General features: G+C 45.4%; 1 protein-coding gene across 2 annotated transcripts in view; it reads right to left on the bottom strand.

Moving 5' to 3' along the window:
* The window catches only part of LOC124041613 (ski-like protein), a 33,701-nt gene extending 23,016 nt beyond the window's left edge, over positions 1 to 10,685 (bottom strand). Inside the window, exons 1-2 of one of the 2 annotated variants that reach the window (XM_046359391.1) lie at positions 10,465 to 10,685; positions 6,867 to 8,216 (exon numbers count right to left, since the gene is read on the bottom strand). In XM_046359391.1, the coding sequence (XP_046215347.1) occupies positions 6,867 to 8,024 (1,158 nt within the window). In that variant the 5' untranslated portion in view covers positions 8,025 to 8,216; positions 10,465 to 10,685. Of the gene's footprint in view, positions 1 to 6,866; positions 8,217 to 9,539; positions 9,845 to 10,464 lie in introns of those variants that run through there. The other variant, XM_046359393.1, reaches the window with a different exon arrangement.
* Positions 10,686 to 21,717: the final 11,032 nt, after the last annotated feature.

Genomic DNA, 21,717 nt, shown 5'->3' with positions numbered 1-21,717 from the left:
AAGGTTCCCAGCCTCCCACACTATCCTAACAAGTACGTCACAAAGTGTTTTTCCTCATCTGAATGTGTGTATATCAGGACACTGTGTCCCTCCAGACAGTCTAGCGGGTATTTCACAACCAGGCCAAGGAGGAGTCACACACTGGGAATTTCTGCTTTCCTCTAATCAGGGAACAGAGACAAAACGCCTCCCAACATAGATGACGCCACCCTATCAATCTGTGTGCGTGCGTGTCTGTCCGAGAGGGAAGTACAAGCTGCTTGTCATCCCCGCAGGCTCATTACATCGTTGTCTTAGACGCCAAACACACAAACTGTAAAGAGCCGCCAGTTATAGTCATTTGTCTGTTGTCTCACCAACATCTCGGTTGACACTATCATTACTAGAGAACGACTGATAATTGGTCATTCTAACCCAAAGGGTAACCATAACCTGAAGGTGTTCCTAATGTTTTGTACACTTAGTGTATGTGTATTAAAGAAGGAAAACGTTTGTATTTGGTCCCGTATTCCTAGCACACAATGACTACATCTAGCTTGGGACTCTACAAATGTGTTGGATGCATTTGCTGTTTTGGTTGCGTTTCTGATTATTTTGTGCCCAATAGAAATGAATGGTAAATAATGTAGTGTGTCATTTTGGAGTCACTGTTACTGTAAATAAGAATAGAATATGTTTCTAAAAACATTTACATTAATATGGATGTTACCATGAATACCGTAAGTCCTGAATGAATCGTGAACAATGATGAGTGAGAAAGTCACAGTCACATACCGGGGAGGTTAGCATTTTTTGGGGGTGGTATGATATTTATGCCTCAAACTTCCTCACTCATTATTTATGATTCATTCAAGAAGTTAAATCTGTTTTGTATTTCGTTTCCTTTCCATGAGTCTCGCGATTATGGTATCGTCCAGGCCGTAGCGAACAGCCACAAAAAAAAACACAGCCAAACTCCTAAACTAACAAAAACATCATAATATATGCACGACCGCTGACTGGATAGCATGTGACAGGCTTACCTAACCAGTCAGTGGTAGGCTACATGATACACCATAAGGTACGTGTGTGTGTGTGTGTGTGTGTGTGATTAGTCTGCTCTGTGGTGGAGACGTGTCTGCGTGACTGAGTGGCCCCAGGTCGATCTGTCTGACTCTTTCAGACGAAAGTGAGACAAGCCGAGGAGCAAGGGAGAGAGAAAAGGGGGGGGTAGGAATGTGGTTTGGGCACTAGACTAGACACCAGACAGTATTTCCGGCAGAATCACGCACACGTCAAACACACAGGGAGGGGGAGGCTGGGGCTTCTCTCTCTCCTCACGCTCTTTCGCTCTCTTTCTGCCAAACACAAAACACAGCAGACAGGGAGTGCCAAATGACTGTACAGCAGGTAGTGTTCTCACACCTGTCTGCACGCACGCACACACACACACTAAAGCATGTCTGCTCCGAGTCCATAGTCTCTTATTTAACCCATATGTGCCAGGCGGCTACAGTGAAGACAAATTACTTGACCTAGAAAACACCAATTAAAGTCAGTGTCTATCTCAGCAATACAAAACTGAGCTGACGTCCCAAATGGCACCCTATTCCAAAGATAGTGCGCTACTTTTGATCAGACTTATGGGTCCTGGTTAAAATTAGTGCACTATATAGAGAATAGAGTGCCATTTGGGACGCACATAATAGTCCGGTTTGGTCAAGAAGAAAACATGAGACATGGATGTGAACCAGTCAATGGAAGGGAACCAATCTATAGCTTTTCGTGTTTTCAGCTATAAAAACAAAAGAGAGTCGCACACTCCATATATATGTATAAACTCCAAGTAATTTATTGAGTAAAAGAACCAACATTTCAGCATCCCTGCCTTCTTCAGGGTGTCTGGCATTTCTATAGGTCCCAGCCTGTGCAATGCTCTCTCCCACTGTCACTTTCTTTTTTGTAAGAATGACAGAAAGAAAAAAACCATCAAAACCCCCTATGCTCTGTAGAAGCCTCCCTTGGGTTCTGGTCTTTAGTGGAAAGCACTGGTGGTGGTGATGCAACATGGGCATTCCCCCATGCAATGGCTTGGGTTGCCTGTTTCTGTGCACTTCAGGCAAAGTGGTACAAAAAAAGATCAAAGGATGGTTTCCCAGAAACATCTTAAGCCTAGTCCCCATTGCGAAGACATTAAAACATAAAAAATAAAAAATATGTTGTTGAATTAACTATATGAAAAACTTAAATGCAATGAACTTATAAAAAATACAAATGTTTTTTTTTAATATATTTAACTAGACAAGTCAGTGAAGAACAAATTCTTATTTACAATGACGGCCTAGGAACAGTGGGTTAACTGCCTTGTTCAGGGTCAGAACAACAGATTTTTACTTTGTCAGCTCGGGGACTCGATCAAGCAACGTTTCGGTTACTGGCCCAACGCTCAGATAATTTGCCCAAGATAATCACAAGACATGAACAAAATTAACCAGTGATTCGTATTTTCCTGCAACTTTCTGAAATGGAACACGAATGCCCACTTTGTGTAGCTGCCAGTGATGATGCTAATCATAACCTTCTGGTAGAGATGGAACAGCTTTCCCAAAAACCACCTAAATGAAATGTTAACTACAAAGTAGCCTATGCCTACATGGCAGAATGATGATTATTTGCATAAATCCAGTGTCCATTTGTTTTGCCAACTCTGCAATCACATGAAAAAAACAACGGTCTCCTGCATGTAAATGGTAACTACACATTCCTTTATTTTTTTTCCAGACCTCAAAAGTCAATGCCAACATCAGTATCGGCCAGATGTCTAGTGTAACGCCGATGTTAAAAACCGATGTCAAAGCTACCGTGCATACCTATATGACCTAATGACGCCACGTAAAATTGTGCGCTACACGAGCAACACAGCATTCCTAACCTAGCCCACAATGTTTGCTGTGTGGATCGAGCAGTCAACAAATCGAGCAGTCATTTGAAAGAGTAAGAACATTTCAGCGAGACAACTCAAAGGCGAAATCCATTAAAGCCGAGATAATGGAATTCATCCCCTTGACAATCAACTGTTCTCTGTCGTGGGTGATGTTTGCTTTTGCCGACTGAACGAGCACCGGTACACATTACTAAGTGCGCTATTTTTCAGATGTTGCCCTACCGGATTTACACAGTAATAGAGTCGCTGCTATTCGCTTCATGACATACATACTATGGAACGCAGTTTGGGTCTTTGCATATCAAAAAAGATACAGTAGCACTGTCAATGATGTACAAAAAAGTCTGCAAACAAGCAAACACCGGCCAAGAACGATGAGTTTACAATACCTCGTTGTTAATAAAGCATCATTTGTTTGACCGCAACTTCTGGGGTAGATAGCTTTAGCTTGGTACCTAGCTAGCACCAATACAACCAGCCTGAAAACAATGACCATTAGAAACTGAAGTCATTTTCATTATTCTTAGCAATGATTTAGGAATCCTTGTGAGTAAGTATTAGCTAGGTTGCCACTTGTTGTTTACCTATTGAAATTGAACTTCAGTTCATGAAAATATATAGCTAACCAGCTACTTAACCCGGTTTCCCAAAGCTAACGTTATAAGCAGCCCGCTAGCTTCATCTGGCTAGTGAGGCTCGACCCGACCGGGTTATCTGTTATGAAGCTAGCCAAAATAAGGATTAGGCACAATAGTGGAATTTGTGGGTCGCGGTCAAAATAAATATATTTATGCCATACTTTTATTTTGAAGGCTAACCGCAAAGCCCACTATTGCACCAAATCCTTATTGTGACTAGCTTCAAAGATGGGTCTGACCACCATTAATCAAATGTCTTATAAATTAGGGGTATTTTTAGATGCTGACACCAAGCTAAATAGTTAGCTAGCTAACTATAGCTACTGAAACAGATTGTCGTTTTGCTATGTTTTGGGGGAAGAACATTGTTTGCATCCATTAGCAAGCTAGCTTTTTTTAAATGACCAGCACTGTAGATGTGCGAGACAACTTTACCAGCGTCATAAGATATGTGTCGATGAATCCCTGTAACATATGAAATACGAGTGATAGTGTAATCAATGTGTAATAACACTATGTAAAACATGTATGAACGCGTTAAATTATGTGACGTGCAGTCATATTCAGGTAAGCTAATTTGAATCTTTTTTGACATGCAAAGACCCAAACGGCGTTCCATAGAAAACCTGGTTGAGAATGAAAAAACTGAACAATGAAACAGCACAGCAAGTAAGTGAAAGAAATAAGTTTTGATTGTTTTACCGGTAATGGGGACATACGTAAATGCCAACAAAATACCTTTTTGGTCAGTGTGGTGTGTGTGTATAACCTTTATTTAACTAGGCAAGAAGAACAAATTCTTATTTACAATGACGGCACGGGTGATGCTGGGCCAATTGTGCGCTGCCCTGTGGGACTCCCAATCACGGCCGGATGTGATACAGCCTGGATTCGAACTAGGGACAGTAGTGACGTCTCTTGCACTGAGATGACGTGCCTTAGACCAATGCATTCATGTGTGTGTTAACTATTTAACTGTATTAGCTGCCTTCTAGAAGCTTAAAAGGGCAGCTAAAATTATATATATTGGGTATTGGTATCGTTTTTTGGCAAAGATGATATCTGCTATATATATAGTGGGGCAAAAAAGTATTTAGTCAGCCACCAATTGTGCAAGTTCTCCCGCTTAAAAAGATGAGGCCTGTAATTTTCATCATAGGAACACTTCAACAATGACAGACAAAATGAGAAGAAAGAAAATCCAGAAAAATCACATTGTAGGATTTTTAATTATGGTGGAAAACAAGTATTTGGTCAATAACAAAAGTTTCTCAATACTTTGTTATATACCCTTTGTTGGCAATGACAGAGGTCAAACGTTTTCTGTAAGTCTTCACAAGGTTTTCACACACTGTTGATGGTATTTTGGCCCATTCCTCCATGCAGATCTCCTCTAGAGCAGTGATGTTTTGGGGCTGTTGCTGGGCAACAGACTTTCAACTCCCTCCAAAGATTTTCTATGGGGTTGAGATCTGGAGACTAGCTAGGCCACTCCAGGACCTTGAAATGCTTCTTACGAAGCCACTCCTCCATTGCCCGGGCAGTGTGTTTGGGATCATTGTCATGCTGAAAGACCCAGCCACGTTTCATCTTTAATGCCATTGCTGATGGAAGGAGGTTTTCACTCAAAATCTCACGATACATGGCCCCATTCATTCATTCATTCATTCCTTTACACGGATCAGTCGTCCTGGTCCCTTTGCAGAAAAACAGCCCCAAAGCATGATGTTTCCACCCCCATGCTTCACAGTAGGTATGGTGTTCTTTGGATGCAACTCAGCATTCTTTGTCCTCCAAACACGACGAGTTGAGTTTTTACCAAAAAGATATATTTTGGTTTCATCTGACCATATGACATTCTCCCAATCTTCTTCTGGATCATCCAAATGCTCTCTAGCAAACTTCAGACGGGCCTGGACATGTACTGGCTTAAGCAGGGAGACACGTCTGGCACTGCAGGATTTGAGTCCCTGGCGGTGTAGTGTGTTACTGATGGCAGGCGTTGTTACTTTGGTCCCAACTTTGGTCATTCACTAGGTCCCCCCGTGTGGTTCTGGGATTTTTGCTCACCGTTCTTGTGATCATTTTGACCCCACGGGGTGAGGTCTTGCGTGGAGCCCCAGATAGAGGGAGATTATCAGTGGTCTTGTAGGTCTTCCATTTCCTAATAATTGCTCCCACAGTTGATTTCTTCAAACCAAGCTGCTTACCTATTGCAGATTCAGTCTTCCCAGCCTGGTGCAGGTCTACAATTTTGTTTCTGGTGTCCTTTGACAGCTCTTTGGTCTTGGCCATAGTGGAGTTTGGAGTGTGACTGTTTGAGGTTGTGGACAGGTGTCTTTTATACTGATAACAAGTTCAAACAGGTGCCATTAATATAGGTAACGAGTGGAGGACAGAGGAGCCTCTCAAAGAAGTTACAGGTCTGTGAGAGCCAGAAATCTTGCTTGTTTGTAGGTGACCAAATACTTATTTTCCACCATAATTTGCAAATAAATTCATTTAAAAAATCCTACAATGTGATTTTCTAGATTTTTTCATCATTTTGTCTGTCATAGTCAAAGTGTATGATGATGAAAATTACAGGCCTCATCTTTTTAAGTGGGAGAACTTGCACAATTGGTGGCTGTCTAAATACTTTTTTTGCCCCACTGTATGTATGTATATATATATATATTTTTAAACAATACCTAAAAGTATCAATTAACTAAATGACTTCAAAATACTTAAAAAGTCATTTCAAATATGGAAGGGTGAAGCGGGGTTGATGCAATGGATGTAAATTGTCAGCCCATCCATTCAAGCCCAGAGGTCTGTGAGAGAGTCCACTAGTTCGGTTAGTGTTGTGGCCTATTGTCTAGTGATGGTTCTAGTGACCTCCAGCTGACCTGGAAGACAAATGATGCCCTTCCCCGTGACACACACACACAGGGACCAACCGAGAGAGAGAGAGAGAGAGAGAGAGAGAGAGAGAGAGAGAGAGAGAGAGAGAGAGAGAGACCAGCTGGTCAGTGGTCATCCTGTCCGCAAAATCAGTTTATTGATCACCTACACATTTGCATATGTTATCGCAGGTGCAGCGAAATGCTCGGATCTACTACACTACAGCCAGCAGGAGGGGTAACACCTGTCCCCTGTCTAACACACACACACACACACAACTACCTAATGAAACCCATAGTTGGGGGCTGGCTTCTAGAGATTCAATAGATACCATTTATTGGTAGTTATATCGACAGTGCAACCAAACGAACTGATCAAATTTAAAGAAGTCTGACACACACAATAAGAGAATCAGTGCTTACTTTGTCAGTGGTCCTGTTGTAGTGGAACTTGTCCTTCATGTCCTCTAGCAGCAGTTTGAGCTGCGGCTCCTCAGGCATTCCCATATACTTCCTCCCCAGCTGCAGGTAGCACGGCCACTTGGCAGAGTCAAAGCCCCAGTGACAGGTCCTCTTGTCCGGGGACTTGTGTGAGTGCATCACAAACTTCTGCGGTGAGAAAAGCAGCTGGCACTCCACGCACTGAACACAGGGCGCCTCAGGCTGTGTGTAGAACTGGGGTACAAACAGACCCTGGCATTTCCCTAGACACTGGTGCTCCACCTGGAAGCTAGACTCTGTCTCCTTTAGGAGCCCCTGGCCAGGCCGCTTGGTGCTGGGGTCAGAGGGCAGGGCAGCCCCAGGGCGGAGCAAGGAGTTGCAGAGGCGCTGGGCGTCGGTAAGGGTGATGAGGCCGCAAGACGGGGCGTTGAAGGGTAAAATACCCAGCACCTTGAGGATGTGGAGCTGTTCACCGTCGCAGCGCGAGCAGTACACGTAGAGCTCGTCGCACACCGCATTGATCTGCTGCAAGGAGAAGTCGCGGAGCACCGAGTTGAGCACCTGGGGGAGGCAGAGGCGTTTCTCCCCACCGACAGCAAAGCAGGAGATGGATTCACCCTCTAGAAGGGAGTGGCTTAACTCTGTGGAGCTGTCGCTGGGCACCAAGAGGGGTCCACCTCCTAGGACTGGTGGGGAGGGTAGAGGGGCCATGCTGGGGCAGGAATCAGGGCTGACCTCGGGGGAGGCTTCGTGGCCGGAGCGGGCTGAGAAGGCTGCTGGGCCCCCCAGAGAGCTTTGGCTGCTGAGGGTGAAGGCAGCCAGTGTGTGTTTCAGCCCAGGACTGAGATCCAGAGCCTTGGCTCCACATACCTGGAGCTCCCCTCTACTGTCCATCTCTATGGATCTATCCATGCCTCTATCTGCCTCCCGGTGCTGGGTGTGCTCCTCCCCAGACTCCCTCTTCACCTTGGGGGTCTGGGGCAGGGTGTCTAGGCTGCGTCGCTTCAGGTTCATCTCAGCCATCAGCCTCTTCTTGATGGGCGCGTCCTCTAGCCTCTCTCGGTACAGCCGCTTCATGTTGCCCTTGAACGAGGTCAGATCTTTGAATGTGGTTTTCAGACTCGTCTGAGTACTGGCCATGTCGGCGTTGATAGAGGTCTGTTTCGTTCCAATACCACCTTCACTTGGATTTATAGAACCCTTTGAGTTAATGTGGGTTTTGTTAGTTTGTTTTATTCTCGTTTCAAATGTTCCAGATCTTCTGGTGTTCAGAAAGGTACATGGTGGAGACTGCTGTGTTTCTGTTCAGATTGTTGTCTGTATGTCTGCTTCCTGTAGGGGAAGAGAGGTGGGGTAGTGGGGGAGTGGAATGGTTCAGGCATTAACACAAACCGAAGGGAGAACATTTTAATTTTTCTCCCTAGTTAAACTCAAACTATGTTAAGCCTGCATGTAGCATTTTTCATGTCAACTGAAAGGATTTGTCTAAGTAGAAGACTATCCCATCAGATGCATTTTTCTCTGAGCATAAAATAACATTGAAGGTGTTTACATGTTTTATGGAGGCTATCCTGGTTGGGGGTTGAGTGGCTCAATAGACCCATTGGGGGCCAAATGGCTATTTACCATACCTCACCACCCAAACATCTGCCCATTCAGCCCTTGTCATTGAACCCCATGGGGCAATGACACGTTTTCACCCACCACACCATTTCATTGCCAACAGAAAGTGCTAGTTTTGTCAAGTAAAACCAACCAGGTGGCCAGGCAACCAACAACTAGTTTCTAGCAATTCTCTCTGGTCTTCTTTCAGTCACTAGAAACTGTGACAAAAAAAGTTCACACTTGGTGTAGCCTAGGTAATCAAATTAACAATTTGCCCAAATGGCTGTAAATTGACCAAATAGCTAGCCACCCCAACCCCACCAGTTGTCCTGCTTGCTGTCCTCAAGCCAACGTCTGCTCTGCTGGTAACCCCACGCTGACCCCATCAACTATGTGAAAACAATTGATAAAGGAGTATAAAGGCTCTCATTCAACCGGTTCAATTGTTATCTAAATGCACAGCGTGACATGGAATGGATGTTGAAGAGGTATGTATCTTCCCTATGCCCCAGAATCTAGCTGCATCAATTCAAATAATAAAAAACTGTTCATACCTAGCTACATCTATAAACAGCGGTTTTATTAACAGGAAATTGTACTGTGATCCAATTTGAGGAAAATGTACATATGTGGCTACAACATTTCACTGGGAACCCTCAACATTGGGCGGTGTAAACAACCACCCTCCAATAAAGCTACAATCGTATTTGCTTGTGGGTGATCAATGTATTTTACACTGCAATATTATCCATTTAAAATCGGCTGCCAAATACAAAATGGGGTTAAATGTGTGTGTGATATATATATATATAAAACAACTGAAGAGAGACTATACATGCGTTTAGGCAGTTCAAATGTAGCTGTGTGCGGGCTTACAGCGACAACACTAACGCGTTTGCTAGATTATACCAGAACCAGCACTGACCTCCATGCAGTAATTACAGTAAGTACACCGCCGCCAGATCTTTCCACCAAAGCTAGCACTATCTGGGTACAAAAAGTCGGACCACAGAGCAGGCTTTGGTCGCAGTAACGTAATAATTACATTACCATCAATGGGAGGAGGTATGCGGCGTTGCAAGCTTCACCACCCGTGATTCCTGCGTGGATGTACAACTAAAACTGACATTGTCCCCACGCAACAAAATAATAGAGTTCCGGATAAAAAAGGTTTTTAGACCATATTAATATTCGAACAAATCTAACTATTTCTCCAGAAAATATCGCTGAGATTCCATTGCTGTCGTTTTCCCTCCATCTCGAGCAGTGTCACCCCCTTCTTCGTAGCTAGCAAGGACACCGCGCACAGCCTGCGCTCTGTTCCATTCCTCTGGCTCGCCACCGTGGCACCGGTATGCAGACAGCACTGATAATGACGTTCACTGGCTCAACTACCGTCTGCGACTGGACGGTCTATCGACCTAGTTAGCTACCTGCAATTTCCAGCTAACATTAGCTAAACCTAGAACCAAATACCCGGCTTGTAGCAGCAAGTTGAGCCGACATGAGAATTAGCTGGCAAATGCGGCTGTGTGGTGTATTTCACACCTCGAACCTCGATAAATACTTGTCTTGAAGGAAATAAAACATAAAATAGCGAATATATTGAGTATCAATGGTAAGGAAAACAATAACGTTACAATGATTATGGCAACACATCTGAGGACCGCGTAACAGAAAACAGAGAAAGACAATTCGATAGCTCGAATTAGCATTGCTTTAGCTACAAAACTGTACTACGTTATACCCGAGCTGGGGAAACGGATTAGCCAGGTTAGGTTAGCATAGCCACTACTGTTACACACCCTGCGCTGTATGAAGCCATAGCAAACTAGCCTAGGCTAGTTAACAATTAGCGAACGCTTGTTAAACCCTTAAAGCATGCCACCATTTCGGTAAACCGTCAAAATAATCCAACACCCGATACATCACATTACCCATTTCATCATGTACATAGAAGCAAATAAGGACGTACCGAAACCCGATTAAAAAGACTGAGTGAGGTCGTTTCGGCTCCTCTTCTCTCGGTTCTCCTCTGTAATACCGAGCGTCAACAAGATGCAGCTAGAAACCACTACATCTAGAGCCCCGCAACGTCACATCACTAACGGAGATACGTCACCCAGACTCGAATTGGGCACGTCACGGAAACCGTGTGCAGGGGTGTCTGTCTCGCAGTCTGGTTGGTTTGTGTTGCCTTCATCTGCAGTGGACAGGGAGAGAATGTTGCGCTCTCTCACTGGCCATAACGATTTGTTTTGTTTCCCATTCGTTTTGTCATTGATGTCCAGACCTGTAAAATATTTAAACAGGTTACATATTAGACAAGGTGTGTGTTCTTTTCAAATGCCCAACTATTAATAATATGTTTTATTTGAAACAATTCCCTATGTGTCTATATTAATCAACATATTCTAGCGATGTTCGCTAAATGAGCCATGTTACACTGAAGGTCCCCCAAAAAATGTCAAACAAAGCTTTTTAACCTCAAACACACTACAAGTTTTACATTCCCTGAATTGCAGGAAAGTTATGCTGCGACAGTTGGGTCAAAGGAGAGAATGGATCACTGCTCCTACCTCGCTTTCTAACCAAGGTGCATGAATTGAGGAGCAAACTGAGTCAGAGAGGCCCAATTAAGATCCTATACCTGTATATAGGAAATATGGTACCATTTAGGATGTACATAGTGATGATTTACGCCTCTGACTGGGTTGCTGCTGCTGTGGCTTCCTCAGACTCATACCTGTATCATGAATGAGCCATTCATGTTTTTACATGTTATGTGTTTTTACAAGTGGGAAGGGGCAATGGAGGTCTGAGTTCAGTTCTATCTATTGTCCAGATACTGTTTCAAGCCCTACACCCTCCCTGAGGACCTGAACCAGAAGGGCTAGAGGAGTTTTATACTATATAAGTGTACTTAAAGGGACTGTGTAATGTTTCATATTGGACTCACTTTCTATACACTAGGCAATCCCTTTCAGAGATTGGCAGTAAAATGTGTTAATATAAAGAGGAAAGTAAATGTCAAAAGTTCACTCTTCTGTCAGGCAGATAGAGATCATTACAACAGATTTTAGGTCACATTTCTTTGATTGTTTAAAGTAGCCATAGCTGACTAAACTCCACTCCATGGTGAAGGAAGTTTCTGATAAACTCCACCAACGGAGTGGAACAGAGACCACTCACTGGGCACAAACTGGTAAAACCAACGTTGTTTAAATGTAATGTGTCAACGTAGTGTTCTCCTTTGGAGAATTTATCTATCTACGGCTACCTTTTGGTCTCCCATCCACAGCTATTGTTTCAATTCAACACAGAATTTAACAAAAAATAGACAATACAATAGGCCTAGGGTTTCAAGCTCTGGTTGATTTCAAATTGAATGATATTTAGAAAAAAGTTCAAGTTTCTTCTTATGAAATCATTTAAAGCGTGCATGTTCAAGATAGCATACACACGGTGCATTCGGAAGGTATTCAGACCCCGTGACTTTTTCCACATTTTGTAACATTACAGCCTTGTTCAAAAATTGATTTGAAAAATTAAAAATCCTCATCAATCTACACACAATAACACATAATGTCAAAGTGAAAACAGGTTTTTCTGATTTGTTTGCATTTGCTCCTCAATATCCTCAGCTGGTTCAGGTTTCTATTTCGTGGGAAAGAAGGATGGAGGTCTGCGTCCCTGCATCGACTACCAAGGGCTGAACAGGATCACGGTTAAGAACCGTTACCCCCTACCCATGATGTCCGGCACCTTGGAGCTGGTCTAGGGGGAACAATTCTTAACCAAACTGGACCTCCGCAACGCTTACAATCTGGTGAGAATCAGGGAGGGAGATGAATGGAAGACTGCCTTTAACACCCGGAGTGGCCACTCTGAGTATTTAGTCATGCCATTTGGATTTGTGAACTCACCGGCAGTCTTCCAAGCATTGGTCAATGACACTCTTATGGATATGTTGAATCGGTTCATCTTTGTGTACCTCGACGACATCCTGATCTTCTCCAAGACCCTTCCGGAACACATCCTGCACATCCGCCAAGTCCTGATATGCCTCCTGCAGAGTCAACTATATGTCAAGATTGAGAAGTGTGAGTTCCATATATCGCCAGTGTCTTTCCTGGGTCACATTATAACTACCGCCGACATCCAAATGGACCCTGTTAAAGTTAGAGTGGTTACTGACTGGCCCCGTCCCGCCTCACTCAAACAAGTCCAGCGGTTCCTCGGGTTTGCCAATTTTTACAGGAGTTTTATACAGAACTTTTGTGCGGTGGCATCGCCTCTGCCCTAACCCGCAAGTCCCAGACCCGTTTTGGCTGGACCCCTGAGGATTTCCAAGCGGTTCTCGCCAGCAGGAACGCAACTAAAATGTAGGCAAATTGGAGCTCTAGGCAGTCAAGTGGGCCCTTGAGGGGTGGAGACACTAGTTGGAGGGGGCACTTTATCCTTTCGTGATCTGGACGGACCATTAGAACTTGATCTCCATTCAAGAAGACAGGAGGTTGAACGCTCGCCAGGCAAGGTGGGCTCTGTTTTTTAGCAGGTTCAACTTCACTTTAGCCTATCGCCAGGGTAACAAGAATCAGAAAGCAGATGATCTGTCCCGCCAACACGGGAAAGGGACTCTGAACCCATCATCTCCAGCTCCAGCCTTGCGCTCGGTGTCTCCGGTTCGCCTACATAGCCCAGTACGGGCTATTCCACCTCGCCGCACTGGCAGGGTCGACCGAGAGTATTCAACCAGGTAAGGTTGGGCAGGCTCGGTGCTCAAGAGCTCCAGTGCGCCTGCACGGTCCGGTCTATCCAGTACCATCTGCACACCCCAGCCCTCCGGTAGCAGCTCCCCACACCAGGCTTCCTGTGCGTATCCTCGGCCCAGTACCACCAGTGCCAGCACCACGCATCAGGCCTATAGTGCGCCTCGCCTCTCCTGTGCTGCCGGAGTCTCCCGCCTGTCTGTCGCCGCTGCCGGAGTCTCCCGCCTGTCCATCGCCGCTGCCGGAGTCTCCCGCCTGTCCGTCGCCGCTGCCGGAGTCTCCCGCCTGTCCGGCGCCGGAGCCCCTCTGTCCTGAGCTTCCTTTCACTCCTGAGCTTCCTTTCACTCCTGAGCTTCCTTTAACTCCTGAGCTTCCTTTCACTCTTGACCTTCCCCTCAGTCCCGACCTTCCCCTCAGTCCCGACCTTCCCCTCAGTCCCGATCTGCTCCTCAGTCTAGTGGGGTTCTGGGTGAGGAATACTAGGCCATGGTGGGCGGCGAGTGTGGACTATCTAGGGACGCAAGGAGAGGGGACTAAGACAGTAACTGAGTGGGGTCCACGTCCCGCGCCGGAGCCGCCACCATGGACAGACACCCACCCGGACCCTCCCTATTGATTTGAGGTGCGTTCGGGGGTCCGCACCTTAGGGGGGGGTTCTGTCACGCCCTGGTCGGAGTATTTTGTGTTTTTCTTCATGTATTTGGTCAAGCCAGGGTGTGACATGGGTTTTTGTATGTGGTGTGTAGCTTAGTGGGATTGTAGCTTAGTGGGGTGTTCTAGGATAGTCTATGGCTGTCTGAAGTGGTTCTCAATCAGAGGCAGGTGTTTATCGTTGTCTCTGATTGGGAACCATATTTAGGCAGCCATATTCTTTGGTTGTATTGTGGGTGATTGTCCTTAGTGTCTTGATGTCCTTATTCTGTGTTAGTTTGCACCAGTTTAGGCTGTTTCGGTTTTCATTACGTTTATTGTTTTGTAGTGTTTGTGTTTATTCGTGTTTACGTTGTTTGATTAAACATGGATCGCAATATACACGCTGCAGTTTGGTCCGACTCTCCTTCACCACATGAAAACCGTGACACAGGGATGCTGGCCCATGTTGACTCCAATGCTTCCCACAGTTGTGTCAAGTTGGCTGGATATCCTTTGGGTGGTGGGCCCTTCTTGATACACACAGGAAACTGTTGAGCGTGAAAAACCCAGCTGCGTTTCTGTTCTTGACACAAACCGGTGCACCTGGCACCTACTACCATACCCCGTTGAAAGGCACAAATCTTTTGTCTTGCCCGTTCATCCTCTGAACACACAATCCATGTCCCAATTGTCTCAAGGCTTAAAAATCCTTCTTTAACATGTCTCCCCCCTTTATCTACACTGATTGAAGTGGATTTAACAAGTGACACCAATAAGGTATCATAACTTTCACCTGGTCAGTCTATGTCAAGGAAAGAGCAGGTGTTCTTAATGTTTTATACACACATATCTTAATGTTCACTAAATAATGTCAATGGCTAATTCATTTGGGTTTTAACACCTGAGGAAGTGGAAACTCTAAACACATTAACTAGATCGATAACTCTAAATATAATAGCCACTGCTAGTAGCCATGTGTTCATCCATCAGTAAATGTAATGTCCTAAATAAAACATGAGACACACAGGCCTATGCCTATGGTCGGTGAGCATTTAGAGCTCACACCGCTCCATACCAAATATCTTGGTTGAAAAAATAGTTGCTATTGAGCTGAATATTAAGAGTTGAGAAATAAAATTATACCTACAGAAAGCTGGGACACTTCTCTCTTCAACAAGGACAAGGAACTTCCCAAGTTGTGTTTTTTTCCCGGTGTTGCAGTTTTAAATGTTATACGATCAGAACACGTATTTATCTCGGACACATGTGGGGAGAAGAGAGTGGCTCGCTCATCACAGCAGCAGTCTCCAGCGAGGGCACAGGCACAAAGGTAGGACAGACACTTTCATTACAGGAATCATGAGGATAATGCACTTTACGGTTTGACCAAAAAATGTGAAGTTTTGAGTGAGGTAATGTGGTAAGTGTTTTTTATACCTTTATTAGGCACCCTTTCCGTTTTCCACGATCTTGGCTGTGTAACTGATGACAGTCTGAGCAAGTCTCTTGCTGATGTCACGTTTTACTTTAAAATTGAGTTTGTGTGACCTCAGCTCAGCCTATCAGAAAACCGTTGCCCTGCAGATCAGCCAAAGGCTCATTAAAGATTAGTATAACAGAGAAATTGTACAAACATTTTCAATGTTTTATCTTAACAGGCCCATGGACATCACCTTTTTCAGTGTTTTATTTTTACCTCTAATTTTTTGGGGTGTGTGTGTGTGTCCCTTTCGACCAGAATTTGCCAGAATTTCCAGATGGCCAATGACCCTTACGTTTGAGTTTACCTTTGACTTCAAATATGTCAACCAGCGTTTTGGCCCCTTTCTCCCCTCTTGTATCTGGCTGTCATGGGAAAATCAGAAGGTTGTGGCTGTTTTTACTTTATGACAACCCGATTCTTGTGGTCACAAGGATCTTCGCTAAACAAACAGACAAGCAAATAGGTTCAGTAGTGGAGATTCAGCACCATGGATTGCGGCGCGGTTGATCAAATACCCGCGAATCTGACTAGTCAAACCTGCACTTGCTTTTGTTATAGAAACACCATGGAACAATGTTGCAAATGTCTATTTTCTCGATCGTGTTTGTGGACAGGATGTACCAGCCATTTTGTGAACAGTGAGTAGCTGCTAGTACCACAAAGCCAGTTTGGGGATTTGTTCATGTGGGACAGAGATTGCCTTCAGTAACTGAGTGGAGAGGTCACTTGTAGCCTAGTCTACACATGATAGTCAGCAATGCGATTTATAGAAGTCATGCAAGTCATTTATGTTTTCTATTGGGGACTTTACGTTGTGTAGGCTAAATATGGTAGGCTGCTATAGCATTGTGATGACTGATCTAATGTATGAATGAAGCCAGAGAGTTTATAGCTGTCAGTTTCATGCAGATATTCACCGGTATTAAACCCTAAATAGCATATGTGAAATGTATTTATTAGACTGTTAGAATGCATTGGCTCAGAACTAGATCGCTAGATGACCAGCTTTTCTAGTGTTAATACTCAAGAGTAGAGAATCACACGATTCTGTACGACTCTGGGTCAAAATTCTACAAAGATCCAGCTTAAAAAAGGACCATAAGCATTTCAAATAAAATATCAACCGAATGTTAATTTTATCTTCCAGGACAAATTAGCTAGCAATGTGCTTTATCAATTTACCAGATTTTGCTAACCGTTACTACGGGCAAAATCAAGACGTCAATATTATTGTAATGCATCTTGTATAATGAAATTACCACCAAATATGTGGTTAATCACAGCAAATCCTGCAATTAATACACTGTTACAGGATATATTCTATATAGGATATTGAGAAACCTGTGTCTATGGGGAAGACATCAATGGCTATGACCTATTATATTGTAATTTGCTGCCCATCTCTCATACCCATGTGCTTTATGAACTAAGGAAAATCAATCAATAGACTCTAAACTCTAGTCAACCATAAATTAATTCAACCCATGTCTTTGCCTTTAACCCCCACTTCCTGTGGACCTCACCTGGTCTTGATGCGGTTTAATATCAACTGATTTGGTTATTCATCCTTGTGTTTTGAGAGGAAGAGAAATATGTATCTGGAAAAGAGCTGCACTGTGTTTACTTGGCCGTAAGAAAAGTGTACACCTGATAGGTGTTTAAACTAAAGTGGCAATAGTAATAACCATTTCAGATGCCGTGTCAGTAAATTGAATGACACTCACAATACTTGAGATGAGATGCTGTTACTATATCATTACAATTACTGCAGAAGCACACTATTACTGAATCCAAGCTGTGCATCTCACAGCACTATGTGGTGTGGGGAATGTGATGAGAATTACTCATTGTTGATATATTGACAAAGAAGGTTAATCACATACACTGATTTAACTGAGTTATAGAATTAAGAGTGCCATTGGTTATAACAGTGTTGCCTAGACTGTGTTTAGCATGTAATATGCAGCACCTTGAAGTACATATACATTGCATCCCAAATGGCACCCTAGATAGTGCAATACGTTTGACCAGAGCCCTATGGTGCACTATATAGGGAACAGAATGTAAGTTTTACTAAATGGGTTGTACTAGAACAGTATGATAGATTCCTTTATTGCTGAAATAAATCCCTCTAGGAACAGGGGAGAATAGAAGACAAGCAATTAAAGCAGGATGTTTTTCAGATCCTCCAAGCGACGACGCAGCACGGGGGGGGGGGACACACCAGCCCACCCCCACTTCTGTGAGGAAGTGGGCACAGGACTAATGTCAAACATGGAGTCTTGGGAGATTGGGAGAACAGGATTGTTTGACTCATTCCTCTCTGCCTCCTTTCCACTCCTCTTTTGACCTCACCTTCTCACCTTCCCCCCTACTCACAAGGCAGGCAATACGCTCGACCTCATCTTTACTAGATGCTGTTTTTCCACTAACCTCATTGCAACTCCCCTCCAAGTCTCCGACCACTACCTTGTATCCTTTTCCCTCTCGCTCTCATCCAACACTTCCCACACTGCCCCTACTTGGATGGTATCGCGCCGTCCCAACCTTCGCTCTCTCTCCCCCACTACTCTCTCCTCTTCCATCCTATCATCTCTTCCCTCTGCTCAAACCTTTTCCAACCTATCTCCTGATTCTGCCTCCTCAACCCTCCTCTCCTCCCTTTCTGCATCCTTTGACTCTCTATGTCCCCTATCTTCCAGGCCGGCTCGGTCCTCCCCTCCCGCTCCGTGGCTTGACGACTCATTGCGAGCTCACAGAACAGGGCTCCGGGCAGCCGAGCGGAAATGGAGGAAAACTCGCCTCCCTGCGGACCTGGCATCCTTTCACTCCCTCCTCTCTACATTTTCCTCCTCTGTCTCTGCTGCTAAAGCCACTTTCTACCACTCTAAATTCCAAGCATCTGCCTCTAACCCTAGGAAGCTCTTTGCCACCTTCTCCTCCCTCCTGAATCCCCTCCCCCTCCCCCTCCTCCCTCTCTGCAGATGACTTCGTCAACCATTTTGAAAAGAAGGTCGACGACATCCGATCCTCGTTTGCTAAGTCAAACGACACCGCTGGTTCTGCTCACACTGCCCTACCCTGTGCTCTGACCTCTTTCTCCCCTCTCTCTCCAGATGAAATCTCGCGTCTTGTGACGGCCGGCCGCCCAACAACCTGCCCGCTCGACCCTATCCCCTCCTCTCTTCTCCAGACCATTTCCGGAGACCTTCTCCCTTACCTCACCTCGCTCATCAACTTATCCCTGACCGCTGGCTACGTCCCTTCCGTCTTCAAGAGAGCGAGAGTTGCACCCCTTCTGAAAAAACCTACACTCGATCCCTCCGATGTCAACAACTACAGACCAGTATCCCTTCTTTCTTTTCTCTCCAAAACTCTTGAACGTGCCGTCCTTGGTCAGCTCTCCCGCTATCTCTCTCAGAATGACCTTCTTGATCCAAATCAGTCAGGTTTCAAGACTAGACTAAAGCTCTTCTCTGTATCACGGACTCCGCTCTAACTCTCCTCTGCTCTCATCCTTCTAGACCTATCGGCTGCCTTCGATACTGTGAACCATCAGATCCTCCTCTCCACCCTCTCCGAGTTGGGCATCTCCGGCGCGGCCCACGCTTGGATTGCGTCCTACCTGACAGGTCGCTCCTACCAGGTGGCGTGGCGAGAATCTGTCTCCTCACCACGCGCTCTCACCACTGGTGTCCCCCAGGGCTCTGTTCTAGGCCCTCTCCTATTCTCGCTATACACCAAGTCACTTGGCTCTGTCATAACCTCACATGGTCTCTCCTATCATTGCTATGCAGACGACACACAATTAATCTTCTCCTTTCCCCCTTCTGATGACCAGGTGGCGAATCGCATCTCTGCATGTCTGGCAGACATATCAGTGTGGATGACTGATCACCATCTCAAGCTGAACTTCAGCAAGATGGAGCTGCTCTTCCTCCCGGGGAAGGACTGTCCGTTCCATGATCTCGCCATCACGGTTGACAACTCCATTGTGTCCTCCTCCCAGAGCGCTAAGAACCTTGGCGTGATCCTGGACAACACCCTGTCGTTCTCAACTAACATCAAGGAGGTGGCCCGTTCCTGTAGGTTCATGCTCTACAACATCCGCAGAGTACGACCCTGCCTCACACAGGAAGCGGCGCAGGTCCTAATCCAGGCACTTGTCATCTCCCGTCTGGATTACTGCAACTCGCTGTTGGCTGGGCTCCCTGCCTGTGCCATTAAACCCCTACAACTCATCCAGAACGCCGCAGCCCGTCTAGTGTTCAACTTTCCCAAGTTCTCTCACGTCACCCCGCTCCTCCACTCTCTCCACTGGCTTCCAGTTGAAGCTCGCATCCGCAACAAGACCATGGTGCTTGCCTACGGAGCTGTGAGGGGAACGGCACCTCAGTACCTCCAGGCTCTGATCAGGCCCTACACCCAAATAAGGGCACTACATTCATCCACCTCTGGCCTGCTCGCCTCCCTACCACTGAGGAAGTACAGTTCTCGCTCAGCCCAGTCAAAACTGTTCGCTGCTCTGGCTCCCCAATGGTGGAACAAACTCCCTCACGACGCCAGGACAGCGGAGTCAATCACCACCTTCCGGAGACACCTGAAACCCCACCTCTTTAAGGAATACCTAGGATAGGATAAAGTAATCCTTCTCACCCCCCCCCTCCCCCCCTTAAAATATTTAGATGCACTATTGTAAAGTGGCTGTTCCACTGGATGTCATAAGGTGAATGCACCAATTTGTAAGTCGCTCTGGATAAGAGCGTCTGCTAAATGACTTAAATGTAAATGTAATAGGCATGTATCCCTCCCTGTATGTCCTTCATGGATGAAATATAATTTACAGTGCAGTACCCCCCTGCACAGTTTGACATACACTATATATACAAAAGTATGTGGACATCATTTCAAATTAGTGGATTCGGCCGTTTCAGCCACACCCGTTGCTGACAGGTGTATAAAATTGAGCACACCGCCATGCGATCTCCATAGACAAACATTGGCAGCAATGGGTGGCCTTACTGAAGAGCTCAGTGACTTTCAACGTGGCACCGTCATAGGATGCCACCTTTCCAACAAGTCAGTTTGTAATATTTCTGCCCTGCTAGAGCTTCCCCGGGCAACTGTAAGTGCTGTTATTGTGAAGTGGAAATGTCTAGGAGCAACAATGGCTCAGCCACAAAGTGGTAGGCCACACAAGCTCACAGAACAGGACTGCCGAGTGCTGAAGCGCGTAACGTGTAAAAATCATCTGTCCTCGGTTGCAACACACACACTACTGAGTTCCAAACTGCCTCTGGAAGCAAAGAACTGTTCGTCAGGAGCTTCATGAAATAGGTTTCCATGGCAGAGCAGCCACACACAAGACTAAGGTCACACCATGTGCAATGACAAGTGTTGGCTGGAGTGGCGTAAAGCTCGCCGGCTTTGGACTCCCGGGGCAGTGGAAATGCGTTCTCTGGAGTACTGACAGTACCACGAATGAATCTGTGTTTGGCGGATGTCAAAAGAACGCTACCTGGCCGAATGCATAGAGCCAACTGTAAAGTTTGGTGGAGGAGGAATAATGGTCTGGGGCTGTTTTTCATGTTTCGGACGAGGCCCCTAGTTCCAGTGAAGGGAAATCTTAATGCTACAGCATACAATGACATTCCAACTTTGTGGCAACAGTTTGGGAAAGGCCCTTTCCTGTTTCAGCATGACAATGCCCCCGTGCACAAAGCAAGGTCCATGCAGAAATGGTTAGTTGAGATCGTTGTGGAAGAACTTGACTGGCCTGCCAGAGGCCTGACTTCAACCCCATCAAACACCTTTGGGATGACTTGGAACGCCGACTGCAAACCAGGCCTAATTGCACAACAGTGCCCGACCTCACTAATGCTCGTGGCTGAATGGAAGCAAGTCTCCGTAGCAATGTCCCAACATCTAGTTGAAAGCCTTCCCAGAAGACTGGAGGCTGCTGTTGCAGCAAAGTGGGGACCAACTCCATATTAATGCACATGATTTTGGAGTGAGATAGTAGACAAGCAGGTGTCCACTTACTTTTGTCATGTAGTGTATTTTTCAACTATAATAACTAACTGTTAAAATAGAGGGAGAGAGGATAGAAAGACGGCAAAGGAGGAGAGACGGTAGATGAGAGTTGAGAGGACAGTCGAGGGGAATGGGTGACAACGTCGCGTGACCACGGAAGACAAGATGCAGCAAGTACTGAACAAATCAGAATCCTGAACAACATCCTAATGTTTACCAACATTAGCTAGCCAACTTATTGATACATATGTTATAAACCCCTCCGGTTCATTGCAAGATGAACAGACAGACGGGAAGATGGCCAGAC

The sequence above is a fragment of the Oncorhynchus gorbuscha genome, linkage group LG08, assembly GCF_021184085.1.
Source record: "Oncorhynchus gorbuscha isolate QuinsamMale2020 ecotype Even-year linkage group LG08, OgorEven_v1.0, whole genome shotgun sequence".
NCBI lineage: Eukaryota > Metazoa > Chordata > Actinopteri > Salmoniformes > Salmonidae > Oncorhynchus > Oncorhynchus gorbuscha.
The sequence above is the reverse complement of the archived record's forward strand: the minus strand, read 5'-3'. Positions and strand labels throughout refer to the sequence as shown.